This window comes from Aquarana catesbeiana, linkage group LG02 (assembly GCF_042186555.1).
Source record: "Aquarana catesbeiana isolate 2022-GZ linkage group LG02, ASM4218655v1, whole genome shotgun sequence".
Taxonomy (NCBI): Eukaryota; Metazoa; Chordata; class Amphibia; order Anura; family Ranidae; genus Aquarana; species Aquarana catesbeiana.
This window is the reverse complement of record NC_133325.1, coordinates 290511867-290530440: the sequence shown is the minus strand read 5'-3', so window position 1 is coordinate 290530440 and position 18574 is coordinate 290511867. Positions and strand designations below refer to the sequence as shown.

General features: G+C 40.1%; 1 protein-coding gene across 7 annotated transcripts in view; it reads right to left on the bottom strand.

Moving 5' to 3' along the window:
• Positions 1–18574, bottom strand: part of ARHGEF7 (Rho guanine nucleotide exchange factor 7) — a 271356-nt gene that overhangs the window by 68958 nt on the left and 183824 nt on the right. For 4 of the 7 annotated variants that reach the window (XM_073614508.1, XM_073614510.1, XM_073614511.1 and 1 more), the window contains 6 exons: positions 17196–17282; positions 13262–13340; positions 8796–8935; positions 4692–4916; positions 1295–1315; positions 633–726 (listed from right to left, as the gene is read on the bottom strand). In XM_073614508.1, the coding sequence (XP_073470609.1) occupies positions 633–726; positions 1295–1315; positions 4692–4916; positions 8796–8935; positions 13262–13340; positions 17196–17282 (646 nt within the window). The remainder of the gene's footprint in view (positions 1–632; positions 727–1294; positions 1316–4691; positions 4917–8795; positions 8936–13261; positions 13341–17195; positions 17283–18574) is intronic. The other 3 variants (XM_073614513.1, XM_073614509.1, XM_073614512.1) reach the window with 1 other exon arrangement.

Here is an 18574-nt window from a genome sequence, read left to right as displayed (position 1 = left end):
CGCTTAGGGGTGTACTCACTTTTGTTGCCAGCTGTTATTAATGGCTGTGTGTTGAGTTATTTTGAGGGACAGCAAATTTACACTGTTATACAAGCTGTACACTCACTACTTTACATTGTAGCAAAGTGTCATTTCTTCAGTGTTGTCACATGAAAAGATAGAATAAAATATTTACAAAAATTTAAGGGGTGTACTCACTTTTGTGAGATACTGTATATGTCAAAATAAATCAGTTCTTCAGTACAAAAATTGCTAAATCTTTTTAGGTGTGCCGTGAAAATGTTTAGTGTGACAAAAAGTTTGAGAATCACTGGTTTAGAGCACCTTACTGCAATTGTAATTAGAAAAGAAGAAAACACTGCTACAAAAAAAGTGTTAAATGATCTTTCACAGCAGAGCAATCTGAAAGAAACAACGTAAAAATGTTCAAAACAAAACCTTTCAAAGCAAGGCATATTAGTACACCACTCTTAAATAAAATGCATTCTACTTTTCATGTAAACATCCAAAAAAAATGTGGCAAAGGTAAAAATGTACCTATTAATACAAGTAAAGGTATTGAAATGATCATTCACATTAAGCATACATCACATATAGTAGAGTTCTTTTCAGCAGCCAATTCAGAAACTTACTTTTTCTCAGTGCAAATTCTTCATCAGATGGTTTCCTTTCGGGCTTGCGCTTGGGAAGTAATTTTTTCATTGTTTTGGGACTTTTACTGAGATCCTGTTGAAAAACAAGGCTATTTAAAACATCTTCAGGTACAAGAGAAGCAAGTTTACTATATACAAATTAGCACATGAGGCCTGCATATAAGCATTTGGATATCTAGGTACACACAGACTAACAGGTTGATCAATGGTACTTGATGTATATATTGATTTTTTCACTTCTTCTCAGTTTCTCTAACTGCATACAAGTATATTTATTTAATAGCAAGTAAACATTGTGAATAAGTGTTAACATGTATATTAGGTTAACTATGCTAAGGCAGTCTCATGCTTACTTGGGTTAAGTGAACACTGCAAGTGACAGATGAGCATGAAGGTAGTGTGTCAAATTCAGGGACAAATCAATTAAATCCAACTATTAAGGAACAAAGGTAGGAATAGATGTGGAGTGAGGATCTTTAATAGGGAGGGGGCTTGACATCTTTTGTTTACCATATGTGGAAAACAAGTGGTCTTTTTTGACAGGGAGGAGACCTCTATCAAAAGTGATATAGCCACAATGTGCAGAATATATGCTCTACAGCAGAACATGCCAAGGGAACAAAGGTAAGTCTACCCCTTACCTTAAGAATACAAGACATCCTCTAATACAGAGGGAAACAAAGAAGCAAAAACAAAGTGATGAACAAGTTGGCTGGCAGCTAGTTAATGTATATCTTCCATTATGTACAACACAGATTCCATTCAAAACCATACAGTATATCTACAGTCAAAACTTTTTTTTAGTTTCCATTTAAGTATGGAAGGGTTAAAACCTCTTTTTTTTATAATGCCACCTGTGCTCCATTGGGGACATTTTCCTTCAGTTCATGTCCCATAGGCGCACACACACACACACACACACACACACACACACACAACAGGACAAGAGAGGAAACCCCTCCAAAGTGAGGGAAATCATCTCTTATGCTGGGTGCTCACTTTTTTTTGTTTGTTTTTTCATTTAACCAACAGGTTGAATAAAATAAATAAATAAATAACTACACAACATACAGGAGACCCTTGCAGCAACACAAGTGATGTTGATGTGGGATTCTCTCCTGCTAAGACACTGGGGGAGATTTACTAAAACTGGTGCACACAGAATCTGTTTATAGTAACCAATCAGCTTCTAACTTCAGCTTTTTCAATAAGGCTTGGACAATAAAACCTGGAAGCAGATTGGTTACTAGGCTCCACCAGATTCTGTGTGCACCAGTTTTAGTAAATCTCCCCCATTGTATTCCGACAGGCGTGCCCCCCCCCCCCCCACAACCAGAATACATGAATGCTGGTTTGCTAGCATGTCCATTTGACAGAAGCCGGCTTCTGTTAAACAGATGTACACACGGATCTAAAGTCTTGCACTCTGTGTACGAGGATTACGTTGTTTTCCTATTGGAAGACATTTGCTCTATGTATTTTCATGTGACAACAATGGTTATAGAACGAACAGAGGTGATTAATCTCCCCAGCGAAGGCCCTGACAATAATAAAAATTTGAGCGGGTTTTTAACCATATGTTTGACTTGCATAAAGCAAGGCTTCAAAAATTTTTTAATTTTGTGATTCATAAACCCCGGCTGCACTATGTACTCAATTAGGTGTCACAGTCAATTCAGCTTTGCAGTATTCGGTTCCCTAGATAATGATCGAGCATCTTTACACTCCTAAGTTATTGCCCAATGAAGGGGCAGGTAATCTAGGTACTGAAATAGAAAGCTATTTTGTCACATTCCCACACTTGTGCCATGTGGAAGATGCTGTGCAACTAACAAGACTGACAGAAAAAAATTACAGGTCAACTGACAGACAAAATTGTTACATCTATGTATTTAAACCAAATTATTTAGTAGTCCGCCTAGAACTTCTATTACTTAATCTTCTTACAGAAATTTAAGGAAATTATTAATACGGCTAATAACAAACAACTTTGCAGAATAGTAGCATCTATACAATGTATTTAAAATAAAATAGTGGCCTCCACAAATTTGTATCTACTAATCGTTATGTAGTTATTACCCAAAACGTTGGGATACAGGAATAATTTGTCTAAACAATTTAGCAATCAAAACAAATGTCAATGACAGTTGCTGTTCATAGTTAAAACAGAAAATGTAACTATATGGGTAGAACAGCGGCACAAACCCCAAAAGAGGAGAAGCACTGCTCACATTCCCCAGTATGCTGCTCCAGCCAGTTCAATTGCTGCTACCATGTGCTGGTTCAGCTAGTAAGGCTTGTCAAGCCCAATAGTATGTCCACAGCAAGATGAAGCATCTCCACACTCTGTTTATGTGTACCAGTTACGAGTGTATTCAATGCGTTCAGCCTGGTATACACCCATGGGAGGGTGGGCAGCACAGTGGCTAAGTGGTTAGCACCTCTGCCTAGCAGTACTAAGATCGTAGGTTTAAATCCTAACCAAGGCACTACCTACATGGAGTTTGCATGTTTTTCCTGTGTTTCCTCCAGGTACTTATATTTCCTCCTACACTCCAAAGACATGCTGGTAGGTTAACTGGCTCCTGTCTAAATAGTCCCTAGTATGTATCTGAATGTAAGCTCCATGAGGGCAGGGACTGATGTGTATGTACAATATATATGTAAAGCGCTGCTTACAAAGCTGTAGAAGTACCTGTAATAAATAAATAAATAATAAATTGAGGGCTTAAAGGTAAAGTCTTGTTTTTTTTTCTTTAAAAATAACAAACAGGTTATACTAACCTGTTCTGTGCAGTGGTTTTGCCCAGATCCTCCTCTTCTCAGGTCCCTCTCTTCTCAGGTGCTCCTGGCCCCTCCCTTGAGTGCCACCACAGCAAGCAGCTTGCTATGGGGGCACCCAAGCTGAGCCGCAGCTCCCTGTGTCCATTCAGACATGGAGCCGCTGCCTGCGGCCACCCCCTTTCTCATTGGCTCACTGACTTTGATTGACAGCAGCGGGAGCCAATGGCAACGCACTGCTGTCTCAGCCAACGAGGAGGGAGAATCCAAGACAGCCAAGTCTTTTGTGCAACATCGCTGGCTCTAGATGGACTTTAGGCAAGTATTAGGAGCGGCTGAGGGGAGCTGATGCACACTGAATGTTTTTCATTTTAATGCACTGAATCCCACTTTAACAGTAGAGGCACACATAGCTATAACTAGTAAGATTAACTGAATCATGAGCCATGGAGAAAGGTTTGTGCAGAGGGCTGATTGAAAAGAATTCCTGTATTGCAGTGCCACCTGTCTTCTGGCTGTTTAAAGCGCTGGGAGAAATGGATTCGAACAAGCTGGCATACAGCATACACATGGGTCTTATAAAAACCAGGAGTCACTTTTTAAATAAAGTGTCTTAGATTGACATTTGTTTTTTATAACAGCTAAGTGTCTACGATTAAGCCTTCAATAGGGTAAAACGCGTTAGAGGTGTGTTCTCCCAAGGAGACCAGAGTGAAGCCATTCGATACACTCACGACTGTTGTGCACATTAAAGTGGTTGTAAACCCTTACATATACCCAATGAAGTGACTGGCCTCAGGTGATACACAAAAATTAAACAAATCCTCCGACATAAGTTGTACCTGTCTATTTGCAGCCCTCTCTCCTTGACATCTGTTCACATCGCTGAGTTTTAAAGCTCTCTGAGAGTTCAGGGGGTGGGGAACTCAAGTTACACTATGCAGAGCTCAGTGAGGAGAGCTTTGAGAGCCGATTAGAGGGAAGAGACACCCTCCTCCACACAGCAATGGAACAGAACTGAGGCTGTCAATCAGCTGAAGATCCCTCCTGTCACCTTTATTCTCTTGGGGTCAGGAAAACTTGTCAGACGTGATTCATGCTGATGGCAGAAGAAAAAAGCACCAGAAAAAAGTGACACTTAGTGCTCTTAATTGAGACAAGTATACACTTTAGAAGTATATGCTTTGTTCACATGTCATGTCTGAGGTTTACAACCACTTTAACTGAGTGTGATTTTTCACTTTCATTCTCACCTACCTCTTTATAACAGAGTGCTGCAGAAGGTCTGAGTGGAGGGGCAGGACGCAAGCAACTCAAGCTCCAAGGCTTTGATGTTTTTGGTGGTTCCAGTGGGCTCCAGCTGATGGTACTGTGTGGCGTTCCATGGTGTGAGAGGTGTGGCAATGTGTGATACACAGGTGTGTGAGGTGCTGGCTTGAGGTCTGAATGCTTGCTTGATGGGGTAACTGGGTGAGAAGGAAGCTGTATACAAAACACAACTATTATTAAAACAAATACTTCAAAATCTGAATATAGCTAGCAATAGAAACATGAAAAATTCCAATATGGGGTTAGTGTATACATCAAGACCAGATGTAAGAAAGCAAGAGATCATTTTATAACCTAACTGAGCCTTCACATTTCCTGAGCCTCCCTGTTGGTCCTTTACTGTGATATGAGACATCACTTACCAAATGGGGGGAAAGTAGGAAGCGCATGGGACAGCTTCAAATTATACATCTATTGCTAGATCTACTGTTTCCACATGTAGTTTCGCTAGAGATAACCTGTACATATGCATTTTTTTAATTTATGCATAGGATGAACTGTCCAAGCCGTTAAAGATTTGCTAATGACAACAACCCAGCATACAAGTACAAAGCAGAAATTTTACTTACCTGTAAATTTCATACCTTTTAGTACAGCACAGAATATTGGTATAGTTTTCATAGACCCTGGGTTATAGGTACCTGTAGATGAGCCCTGGAAAAGCTCTCAAGAACACGCCACCCTGAGGCAATTCCCCTAAAACCCTGCCTCATTCTGTGTATCTTCAGTTTTTTGCAGTTAAGCTTTGTTGCAGTAATCTTTACCTCTCTTCTGGTGACCACCTAGGGTCAGGCAATCTAACTTACGAGATCTTAGGCCCCTTTCACACTGGGACGGTGGGTGCGTCAGAAGTAAAGCGCCGATATCTTTAGCGGCGCTTCACTGTCAATTTCACAACACTATTCGGCCGCTAGCGGGGCGCTTTTACCCCCCCACTAGCGTCCGAGAAAGGGTTAAAACCACTGCAATGCGCTGCTGCAGCAGCGCTATGCTGGCAGTATAGCCACACTGCCCCAATGATTTCAATGGGCAGGGGCGCTTTAGGAGGGGTGTATACACCGCTCCTTCACCGCTCCAAAGATGCTGCTAGCAGGACTTTTTTTAGCGTCCTGCCAGTGCACCGCTCCAGTGTGAAAGGCCTCAGGGCTTTCACAATGGAGAGACAGCAGTGGCTCTTTCAGGGCGCTTTGCAGGTGCTATTTTTAGCGCTGTAGTGCCTGCAAAGTGCCCCAGTGTGAAAGGGGTCTTATTGTCTTTGATAAGAAACTGCCCAATGATCTCTTGATCTATGGAAAATACTTAATGATTTGGAGAACATATTATCCATAATTATCTAAGGTACAGGATATAGACCTCTCATTCTGATATAGTTAATTGCTATGTCAAATCATGCTTATTTAAAACAAAAATGATGGGCCTAATGTTACGTAAATATATGGATCCATAAGATCTGATATTGAAGGCCTCCTATATGCCTTGTAGGCAGGACAGTAGTAAAGTGCATGGCCCATGGTATGATGCAATATCATCCACTTGAGCCTAAGCTTCAAGTTTGAAAAGTTTACACAGAACATGAAACACATTTAAAACATAACCTCAGATTATAGTAATGATCAGAAATATGTCTTAATTGTCCATGCTGCTGGTCCCGGTAGCGAGTCCAGGCTTTGCCCATCGCAATGGGCATACCCCTGAAGTGGCCTTCAGGATCTGGGTTCCATATAAATGGAACAGGGCCCAGGACCTGTACATTGTCCCGGGGCTGATTACAACATAGTGCACTATGTGCCAAGTTGAATGCCCATGTTCATGCAGGAGCCAGTGCCTGAAGCAACATTACAGGTCATCCCCACAATGAGGGGTCCAAGTACAGCTCCCAAAGATTTTTGGATGCACGGTTTCTACTGTAATATATAGAAGATAGCGAGGCGTTGAGTAGTAATTTATCTTTGGATTCTTCAAAGTAATATAGCCAAGAGTTTCATTACCTTAGAACACTACCAAAAAACTCGGTATTCAATGTGTGAGGAAAAGTTATAGGGGAGTCCCAGGGGATGTATCCTCGAAAGCCTTGCCAGTGTCCAATCATTGTAAGGTATGAGCCTATAACCAAGCGTCTATGAATACTATGCCTGTGTTCTGTACTGTAAGGTTAAGACATATTAATCTAGTCCAAATTTATGCCATCATTGTATGTACTGTATATACATGTACTGTATATGTCAATAGCTAACCTAAAATAACCTAAAATATAAATATATATTACATTTTCTTATATTCAGTGCATTGGAGGGTCACAAACTGCATTGTACTGCTTGAATAATTTTGAACACCGGGTTTTGACCCTTTAGAATAGGCATATGTAAATGTAACCTTTATGTGTGAATTAACACAAACAATTATGCTAAATGTTGATGTTCGCACAGTGAATTCACAAAAGAAAAAGATCTCGTAGTTCTTCAAACACATGCATTGAAACAAAATGTTAAACCACAAAATACAGTACCAGAAACATTTCTGATGTTTAACAGCACTTTTAATTAGCTACATGGTTAGGTTGGTAAAAAGGTCCATTTAGTTCAACCAATAGAAATAATAAATAGAAAACCTCCTTTTACACAACGCTATACCCACAGTTGATCCAGGAGAAGGGAAAACCTCTATGAAGAATAATTAATGGTTTTATTCCATATGATGGTTTTGGTTAAAGAGTTGTTAGGATAGAAACATTAAAAAGGTTACAAGTGTAATTTTAAAAACTCACAAATCCTATTCTGCTTTTACAGAGAGGGTGTCAAAAGAATTCCCTGTTTTTTGTTTTTGAAGAAATGCCAAAACTTAAACCAATAATTAAAGTGTTACTAAACCCACAACAGTAAAATCGGTCTGTATATGCAGTAAAGCATGCTTGGTATACTCACTGTGGAACTTAAGGGGTTAATCCTCTGCATTGTGTAAAAAGGCTGTTTTATCCTGTATGCACAGATCCTTCCCTCCTGCACTGTCTATCTGGGGAACACCAGCTAACAAAGGCAGAGTAGCCAACCTGCACATGCTCAGTTGTGTCTTATGCTGGAGAGAACAGTTTCTTGTTGATCAGAGCTAGCCAGGTCACATGATATTGACATCACACATGTGGGCGTGTATACAGGCTGTAGTAAAATCTGCTCCTTCCTGATCTCTCAGCGCTGAAGAGTTTATCATGTAACCATGCTATACAGATCATCCAAAAAAGGTATACTGTGGCAGTATTTTAATGTAAAAAGATTTATAAGCTGTGGGCACGGCAGATTTTTTCATATTACTGGGTTTATTAACACTTTAAAAGCAATCCAGTCTGCTAGATAACTGATGAATTAATTCAACAGGAAAACAAACCAAAGACTGAGCATTTACATGCACCAAACTACAGGTCGACAAAACAGTGAACTGTTGGTTAGGGATCGATGCGTGTAATTATAGACAAATAAAAGTTGCCTATATGATTTAGTCTGACACTAGCATTAACCCACCTAGCAATGTGTAATGTTATTAGCTCTCTCTAATATAGTTTCATTACCTGTTGATCCTGCCATTAATTTTCCATTTCCTCTAACAGCTCAGGCTGGCTAGCAAAAGTGGCAGTTACCAGAGGTTGGGGCAAACCACATGACACAACAAGGATTAAACACCCCCCTCCCCCCAAAAAACAGCACTATAACTGTATAAAAGTGGTTTTAATGTGTTTGTCTCCTGTCATAAATGTAGTTGTCTATTGGACTGTCTATAGGGTGACAACATTGTGAGACAGAGATATACATCACACACCATAATTGACATACAGTAAATATTAATATATTTTTGCACAGAGATTAGCAACAAAACAATCATTTTAGATAAACATGCAAAAAGTTGGGTGCAAGCAAATCTTGAGTAACTAGCAATAATAATTACTGATTTGCAGCAGTTATTATTGCTATTTTACACAATTATACTGAACATGAATGACAGGAAAGATAGTGATCTTCCCAAAATATAAAAGGAGGTTCTTACTGTATGACAGGGCACAGAGTGTGGCTTTATTGTAGGATTGGTCATAGAGGTAAATTTAGTTTGTTTATGTAGATGGTCCACCCATTCCTGTAGATCTTGCTGGTTATTACATGACACAATTATCCTTTCAATCATGTTACCTACAAATAAAACAAAAAAGAAAACAAGTAAACCTTTACTGTTTTTTAGTTGTGGCAGAGTAGATTCTCATTCAGTTTACATTACAACATAATAGGTGCTGGCCATGTGGGTTGAAATAAAGTGCAACAAAGGGAACTAAATGGTCACGTGGCAAAGATTTTTACTTGTGCTCACAAAATTAAAGTGATTGTAAAGCCTTAATTTTGATTTTTTGTAGAACATGTTATACTTACCTGCTCTGTGCAATGGTTTTTGCATTAAGGTCCACGGCTGGCACTTCTGGCTCCCCCACTTGTCGAGTGCTCAACATAGCAAAGTCACTTGCTATGGGGGCACACATGCGAGCTTGCTCCCAAGCCAGCTCGGCCCGCCCCCTGCTCCCTCCTCACTGGATGTTATTAAAAGTCACCAATGTCTCCCACTGTGGTCTCTGAGCCTATTAGGAGCTGCTCTCGTACACATCGCTGAACCCAGATTGGGAACAGGTAAGGACGAGGGAGGGCTGAAGGTTTCTTCACGTAATGCAGAGAATGCTTTAAGGTTAAAAAACAAAAAACAACAAACAACCTTTAGCCATTAGAACCACTTTAACCACCTAATGGCTCGCCCAGGTGCAGTTGCGGGCCGGCGGCGTGCTCGTGGGTCGGGAGGACTCGATGTCCACCAGCAGCCTGCAATCGCCTAATACAGAGGCAGAATGGGGATCTACCTTTGCAAACAAAGGCAGATCCCCATTATGACAGGGGACATGTCCGAGATCTTCTGTTCCCGTGAAAAAGTGATCTCTGTCATGTCCCAGGCAGCCCATCCCTCCTACAGTTAGAACACACCTAGGGAAAACCATTTAACCTCTTGATCGCTCCCTAGTGTGAACCCCTTCCCTGCCATTGACATTTTTACATTGATCAGTGCATTTTTATAGCACCGATCAATGTAATAATGTCACTGGTCCCCAAAAAGTGTCATTTGGGGTCAAATTTGTCCGTCACAATCACGCTAAAAATCGCAAATCGCCGACATAACCAGTAGAAACTATAAAAAAAACAATAAAAGTCCCTAAATATATACCTTAATTTGTAGACGCGATAACTTTTTCGCAAACCAATCAATATATGCCTATTGCGATTTTTTTTACCAAAAATAGGTAGAAGAATACATATCGGTCTAATGTGATGAATACATTTTTTTTTTGGATATGTATTATAGCAAAAAGTTAAAAAAAAAAATCTTTTTTTTTTTTTTTCAAAATTGAGGCTCTAAGTTTATAGCGCAAAAAATAAAAACCACAGAGGTGATCAAATACCACCAAAAGAAAGCTCTATTTGTCGGAAAAATAGGACGTGAATTTTGTTTGGGTACAGCGTAGCAGGACCACGCAATTGTCAGTCAAAGCGACACAGTGCCGTATCACAAAAAAATGGCCTGGGGGGTAAATCCTTCCGGTCCTTAAGTGGTTAAAGAGGAACTGCAGTCTGCTCACATAATTTGTAATAAAAACATCTTTGTCATTCTGAAGCTTCCCTCCAACCACTTTGCATATTATTTTATATATACTGTGATTCTGTACTTGCCAAATATGCTGCAGAAATCTCCCTCCACTGATTCTGGCTGCATCCATTTCAACTAGGGTTGAAATGATACTAGTATAGGTGCCGATACCGAGCATTTGCAGTACTTGTACAAATGCTCCGTTGCTTGACCCGATACCTGGAAAGTCAGAGACGATTGGTGCGGCGGTGGGTGAGTTACAATCATCGATCTCCCTGTGTGGCTTTCAATAAAGCATCCGACAGCTGGTTCTCCCCCCCCCCCCACCCCGGACGGCTTTCAGTTGCTGTATTGCAAGCCGAAAAGGGAGATCAGTGCTTGCAACTCCACCCACCGCCGTACCGATCGTTCCTGACTGCCCCTTGTATCCTCCTCCGGTCCCCCTCTATGTCCTTCTCTGTGTTCTCCGTGTGCTCCAGTCTGGTCCCCCTCCGGTTCCCCCATGTCCTCCTCTGTGCGCTCCGTTTCCCCCCCCGTGTCCTCCTCCGTTTCCCCCCGTGCGCTCCTCTGGTTCCCCCCGTGTCCTCGCCTGTGCACTCCTCGCTGTGCTTCTCTGGTCCCCCCCCCCCCCCCGTGTCCTCCTCCGGTCCCCCCCCCTGTCCCCCTGTCCGGTCTGGCTTTTTACCAGACAAGAAACAGGAAGTTGGCTGTATTACTGGGAGAAGAAAAAAATGTTTTACTATCCAAAGTTAAAACAACAAGGGCAGAGGATTTAAAGTGGTTGGATACCCATTTTTAAAAAATTTTTACCTACAGGTAAGCCTATAATATGGCTTACCTGTGGGCAAAATGAATATCTCCTAATCCTGTACTGTTTAGGAGATATTCACTTTGCATGCAGCCGCTGACGTCAGCGGCGCATGCGCTGCGAATGCCCAGCTTAAGGTCCGGCAGACGCTGCCGGACCTTGCCGGGAAGAAGATTCCCATGCACATGCGTGGGAGTGATGTCATCGCAGCTCCACCCACTCACAGCGTCGGAGCCGCGAACCCGGAAGACACGCCAAGGGTAACATGTCAGCTCCCTCAGCGTGAACCGGCCTGCGATACATGGACCTCATTCTAAGGTAAGTATTTCATAATCATAATAGTGCATACTAGCTCATTATGCCTTTGCCTTACAGGGTGTTTTTTAACATTTTTTTCTGAGGGTATACAACCGCTTTAATAGATGGAAAGTTGGAAAAAAATGACTGAAGTTCCACTTTAAGCAGAGGCGTCAAAAATTCCACAAGCAGACATTAAACAAGAAGACTGGGAATAGGTTAAGAAACTGTAAATAGAAACTTCCCAGGTCTTGTTCTGATTCGGTCTTATACCTGTACAGCAAAGAAAATAAAAATAAAGGAAAATAACACATACTATTGTTATAATCTAAAGCACAACTTAGCAAATGTTCACACTGATGCGATTTGAGATGTCAAATTGCATGCCAAATCGGCGGCTATTGCTGCCAATAGCACTGTCTGAATCTGTGCAATGCCGACTTTGCGGCGCCACACCGATTTCCAAAAGTAATTTGTGGAACCCCCACAGTAGAGCTGCACGATTAATCGTCAAGAATCGTTATCGCGATTTTTTCCCCACTGTGATCTTGAGCTATGCAAAGAATTCTCTCTGCTCTTCTGAAGCCACAGCCCTCAAAAGGAAGGAAGAGAAAACCTGGGCAGTCTGCCAAGAATCACAACATTCTTTAGCAGTGGAACTAAGTCTAAACATTGTAACAATTTGTCAATGAAATAGACACTTTTTTTTTTTTTTTTTAGTAGAGACCCTAGCGAATAAAATAGTGATTGTTGCAATATTTCATTTTATGTCACACTGTATTTATGCAGCGGTCTTTCAAAGTAATTTTTTCCAAAAAAAATGCATTTAACGATTTAAAAAAAATCAAACATAAAAACTAATCAGTAAAGTTAGCCCAATTTTTTATGTATAATGTGAAAGATTTTACGTTGCGAGAATCGTGGGCTTTTTATTCTAAGCAAAAAAATTGTGATTCTCATTTTGGCCAGAATCGTGCAGCTCTACCGCACAGATGTCTCTGAAATCGTCCCCGAAGTCGGACTGACATGCGGGTATGAAATCAGTTGAACTCGCACAATTTCAATCCCGCAGCAGTGTGAACTTCGGCTCAAGTACACAAAGTTTAATTCCATTCTTGTTGAGAAAAAAAAACATTCCCCTCTGGGTGATCTGTGTACATTGCAAGGATTATAACATTTGTTGCAGAGTTCTACCTTTTGTTATTCTAAAGAAATCACTATTTGTTCTTCTATGCTGAGTGGGTCTAATGAGAGTGATATCATAATTACCAATCAGCTGTGCAGCTGCAGAACACTAATAAGAAAATCTGCTGGGCCTGTATCCCCTTAGACGTGTTCCTATTGGGAGGATCTCACCAAAAATGAAATTTGCCCGAAATCTGACTTGTATCTTAGTGCAGACTTTTGGGAAAATCTGTGAGCCAATCACAAAAGCAGGAAATGATGTTTCTGGGGGGTGGTCAGTACATATTCTGTGTACAAAACAACTCCAGGTAGCCATATTGCATTGCTTTTTCAGAAAATTACAGTGGCTGTAAATAGGAAAGGTAATTTTTAATATCATTCCATTACAATATGGCTTGTGTCGCAATTGCATACGCTATATTCTTTTTTCTTTATTTGCTATTTTTTTCCCCACGAAAGTGGAGTTACCCTTTCATGAAATAAAAAGTTTAAAATGTCTTTATCTTAACACAAAGCAAGGCAAGGTAAATAATGAGAAAGGGGTTACCAGAAATCTCATAGGCATTCCTATGATTTTCATTATCTTCCAACTTTGTGATGCACGTCCCTGTTAGAGGAAGTTTGCCCTGTGGGGAAGAAAATTAAACTTACACACAAAAAAAAATGTATTCCTTCTATACAATTGTTTAAAGGGAGCATGTATTTTGCTCACACCAGACAAATCAACAAGTTCACTTTTCACTTTTGTATTTACTCCAGATCTGTGCAGTAATCTTGCACTTTGCGCATGTGCAAAAGCTTCCTTTAAAAAAAAGCAAGTTGCTGCTCTTTGTGCAGGCTAACCAGACTTGTATTCCCTTTCCCCCATAGCTTTAGCCACAGAATACATGCAACACAGTAAAGATGTCAATGCTACGTTTAAGCTATAGTCTTGGTTTTTAAGGGCATTTAGTGAAAAACTGATATATATCCCTTGGGGTAAATGATGAATATATATATAAATGAAAGCTTTTGTGTTCATAGTTCAGATTTAATTGTTTGAGCATGCACAAACATTCACCATATTTGTGAAGCACTTTAGGTACCACAACACAGTATTCATAAAAAACAAATTCTGGTATGACCACAATAATATAATACGACATTCATAGCCTATTTTTCTAGTCCTTACTATCAAGATTGTTTATACTCTAGTATTAAATCACAAGTTACATTATCTAAAGACATTCATGTTACCATTCTGAAACAGCTACAGTATCTCACAAAATGGGTACACCTCTCACATTTTTGTAAATATTTTATTACATCTTTTCATGTGACAACACTGAAGAAATGACACTTTGCTACAATGTAAAGTAGTGAGTGTACAGCTTGTATAACAGTGTAAATTTGCTGTCCCCTCAAAATAACTCAACACACAGCCATCAATGTCTAAACCACTGGCAACAAAAGTGAGTACACCCCTAAGTGAAAAAAATTCACATTGGGCCCAATTAGCCCTTTTCCCTCCCCGGTATCATGTGATTTGTTAATGTGACAAGCTCTCAGGTGTGAATGGGGAGCAGGTGTGTTTAATTTGGTGTTATCACTCTCACATATTGGTCATTGGAACCTCAACATGGCACCTCATGGCAAAGAACTCTCTGAGGATCTGAAAAAAAGAATTGTTGATCTACATAAAGATGGCCTAGACTATAAGAAGTTTGCACGTGCTCAGCGTCATATCCAGAGGTTGTCTTTGAGTGCTGCCAGCATTGCTGCAGAGGATGAAGGGGTGGGGGGTCAGCCTGTCAGTGCTCAGACCATACGCCGTACACAGCATCAAATTGGTCTGCATGGCTGTCGTCCCAGAAGGAAGCCTCTTCTAAAGATGACGCACAAGAAAGCCTGCAAACAGTTTGCTGAAGACAAGCAGACCAAGGACATGGATTACTGGAACCATGTCCTGTGGTCTGATGAGACCAAGATAAACTCATTTGGTTCAGATGGTGTCAAACGTGGCAACCAGGTGAGGAGTACAAAGACAAGTGTGTCATGCCTAGTCAAGCAAGGTGGTGAGTGTGTTATGGTCTGGTGCTAATGCTGCATGAGTGCTGCCAGCCTTGGAGAGCTAACGTTTATTAAGGGTACCATGAATGCCAACATGTACTGTGACATACCGAAGCAGAGCACGATCCCCTCCCTTCGGAGACTGGGCCGCAGGGCAGAATTTCAACATAACGACCCCAAACACATCTCCAACACGAGAAGCTGAGGGTAAAGGTGATGAACTGGCCAAGCATATCTCCAGACCTAAACTCTATTGAGCATCTGTGGGGCATCCTCAAACGGAAGGTGGTGGAACGCAAGGTCTCCAACATCCACCAGCTCAGTGATGTCGTAATGGAGGAGTGGAAGAGGACTCCAGTGGCAACCTGTGAAGCTCTGGTGAACGCCATGCCCAAGAGGGTTAAGGCAGTGTTGGAAAATAAAGGTGGCCATAAAAAATATTGACACTTTGGGCCCAATTTGGACATTATCACTTAGGGGTGTACGCACCTTTGTTGCCAGCGGTTTAGACATTAATGGCTGTGTGTTGAGGTATTTTGAGGGGGCAGCAAATTTACATTGTTATACAAGCTGTACACTCACTACTTTACATTGTAGCAAAGTGTCATTTCTTCAGTGTTGTCACATGAGAAGATATAATAAATATTTACAAAAATGTGAGGGGTGTATTCACTTCTGTGAGATACTGTACTTCAAACAGCCACACATTGCAAACATACAGTCATGGCCAAATATATTGGCACCCCTGCATTTCGGTCAGATAATGCACCACTTCACCCAAAAAATTGTTGCAATTACAAATGTTTGAACATTATCATGTTTATTTCTTTTGTTTGTATTGGTATGACACAAAAAAATGAGAAACAAAAGGCCAAATCTGACACATTCCAAGCAAAACTGCAAAAATGGACTGGACAAAATTTTTGGCACCCTCAATTTAATAGTTGGAAGCACACGCCCTGGAAAAAAAAAATGAAATCAATTGCTTCCTGTAAACATCAATGAGTTTCTTATACCTCTTTACTGGAATTTTGGACCACTCTTCTTTAACCAACTGCTCCAGGTCTCTCAGATTGGAAGGGTTTCTTCTCCCAACTGCTGTTTTGAGATCTCTCCACAGGTGCTCTATGAGATTTAGATCTGGACTCATTTCTGGCCAGTTCTGTACTCTCCAGCACTTTGTCTTAAACCATTTCTGGGTGCTTTTTGACGTGTGCTTTGGGTCATTGTCCTGCTGTAAGACTCATGACCTCTGACAGAGACCCAACTTTCTGACATTAGGCCCTACATTGCACCCCAGAATTCTTTGATAGTCTTTAGATTTCATAATGCCATGCACACAGTCAAGACATTCAGTGCCTGCAACAGCAAAGCAACCCCAAAACATCAGTGAACCTCTACCATATTTTACTCTAGGGAGTGTATTCTTTTCTTTGAAGACCTCATTTTTTTCTGAAAACACTAGACTGACAGGCTTTACCAAAAAGCTGTAAATTTTGTTTTGTCTGTCCACAGCACATACTCCCAAAAGGATTTTTATCTTTTTATGTTTTTGTGTAGCAGTGGGGTCTTCCTGGGTCTCCTACTATACTTTCCCTTTTCATTCAGATGGAGACGTATAGTGCGAGCTGACACAGTTGTACCCTGTGATTAAAGGTCATCTTGAATTTGTCTGGAAAGTGGTCAAGGTTCTTTATCCACCATTTGAACAATCCTTTGTTGCAAACTTTGATCAATTTTTCTCTTTCGTCCACATCCAGGGAGATTAGCTACAGTGCCATGGGCTGTAAACTTTTTCACAATGGTGCGCCCAGTGGACACAGGAACATTAGGATCTCTGGAGATGGACTGTCTACCTTGAGATTATCCATGCTTTTCCACATTTTTTTATCTCAAATCCTCAAGACAATTCTTTGCTGCTCTTTCTCTTCTCCATTTTTCGTTTGGCACACAGAGACACACAACAGAAAGGTTGAGTGAATTTTTCATCGGTGTGATTTCTATATTGTCAGCACGTGTTACCGGATACAGGTGACTTTGATTACAAATTACAGAAGCATCACAAACTTGAAATGCAATTATTTCTTACAACTTTGAGAAGGTGCCAATAATTTTGACCAGTCCATTTTGGAGTTTCGCCCGGAATGTGTCAGATTTGGCATTTTGCTTTTCCACTTTTTTGTGTCATACCAATACAAACAAAAGAAATAAACATGAGAATGCCTAAACATTTGTAATTGCAACAATTTTTCTGGGCGAAGTGGTGCATTATCTGACAGAAATGCAGGGGTGCCAATATTTTTGGCCATGACTGTATGATTAAACCTAAATACTAAAGTTGCAACCAACTGATCATTTATAGAGAAGCCTTTGAATCATCAGTGTATTACATTTAATAATGGTAAGGGCGAGTAATATAAACCTCTACATACCTGATAGATAAAACCGCTCATTCTTGGACTGGCAGACAGCATTAATATCACATTAGGAAAGAGTAGAAGATACCGTTCATTCTTTTCCTTGTAGAAGAGGCAAAAATAACAATAGAAAAAATAAGACAGCAAGTCATTTATTAATATATTAAAGCACGTTTACTCAAATCTCATAATTATTGGCAGAAGGTGGTTATTTAAAGGGATCTTTATTCTCTAAAGCAGGCCAACTCTTTGCTCCTCAAGCCCAGAAATATTTCTAGAAAAATACTTCAACTTTACAGAATTAGAGAAATGGTAAGCCACAGCTTATCTCTGCATTGTCCAATGCAGGACATACTTTTAGACATCATCATGCTGGCGGAATTAAGTTAAGCTGGCCATAGATGGCATAGATGGGTAGAATTTCAAGTGAAAATTCTTAGGAAAAGAAAGTTTGTTCATTTTTCCAAATCATCAGTGGGTCCAACCAACGTCCATTTTTCACTGCAGTGACGAAAAAATTCTAAGGAGCAGGATCTAAATTTTTTCTTAAATGAAGAATTTCTAACAGTCTATGTGTTTTTTTGACCTGTAAAGTGCATCCATTACAAAATAAAATGTTAAAAGCAAACAAAAGCTTTTGAAGCACATTTAAAATGTTACGATAAGTTTTGTAAGAGTTTTCTAAAGACTTTTCTTAATTTACGTTTGAATTTCTATCTATGGCCAGCTTAAGACTATTTGAAGGCAAGCTCTTTATACTAATGAAAGTGACACTGGCACTTTCTGCTGTGTTTATGCTGCTGGTCATCGACAACCACCCATAGGAATTGTAGACTAAATCTATGGTTCCAGAATTTAGGAATAAAGGCAATGCCTAAAACTGCCTTAGATAAGTTGGGTTAAAAAAACAAAACAAAAACAGTAACCATGAATATGCCTGTACATTTAGAATGCCAGAATAATTTTACCTAGATACTAAAAGGCAATACTATTAATTCACATACTGTAAAGTCCGGCAAAATTATAGCGCTTTGCTCCTTGGGAGCTACTACACTTGTCTTTTTTTTTTTAACGTCTGAATAATGAATTCCTGAGTACTGGATGTCAAGTCTCACTATGCCATATATGAAATTTGACTGTCAACAGCTGGCATGTTTAATTCTTGTATAAACAGCTGGAGTGTGAAAAATCTAGTCCATCCCACAACGTGCCATACAAGCAACTTCATAACAGGATTGCCTCTTTATAACTTGTAATGGCAATTTTGTAATATTCCCAGGAGCCAATGCAAAGAATATGCACAGTGTCAGCTTATATATTTTAACATTTTTATAATGCAAGTTTTAAGAAAATCATATACAAAATAAGACTAAAATATATTAAATGATTGAGCT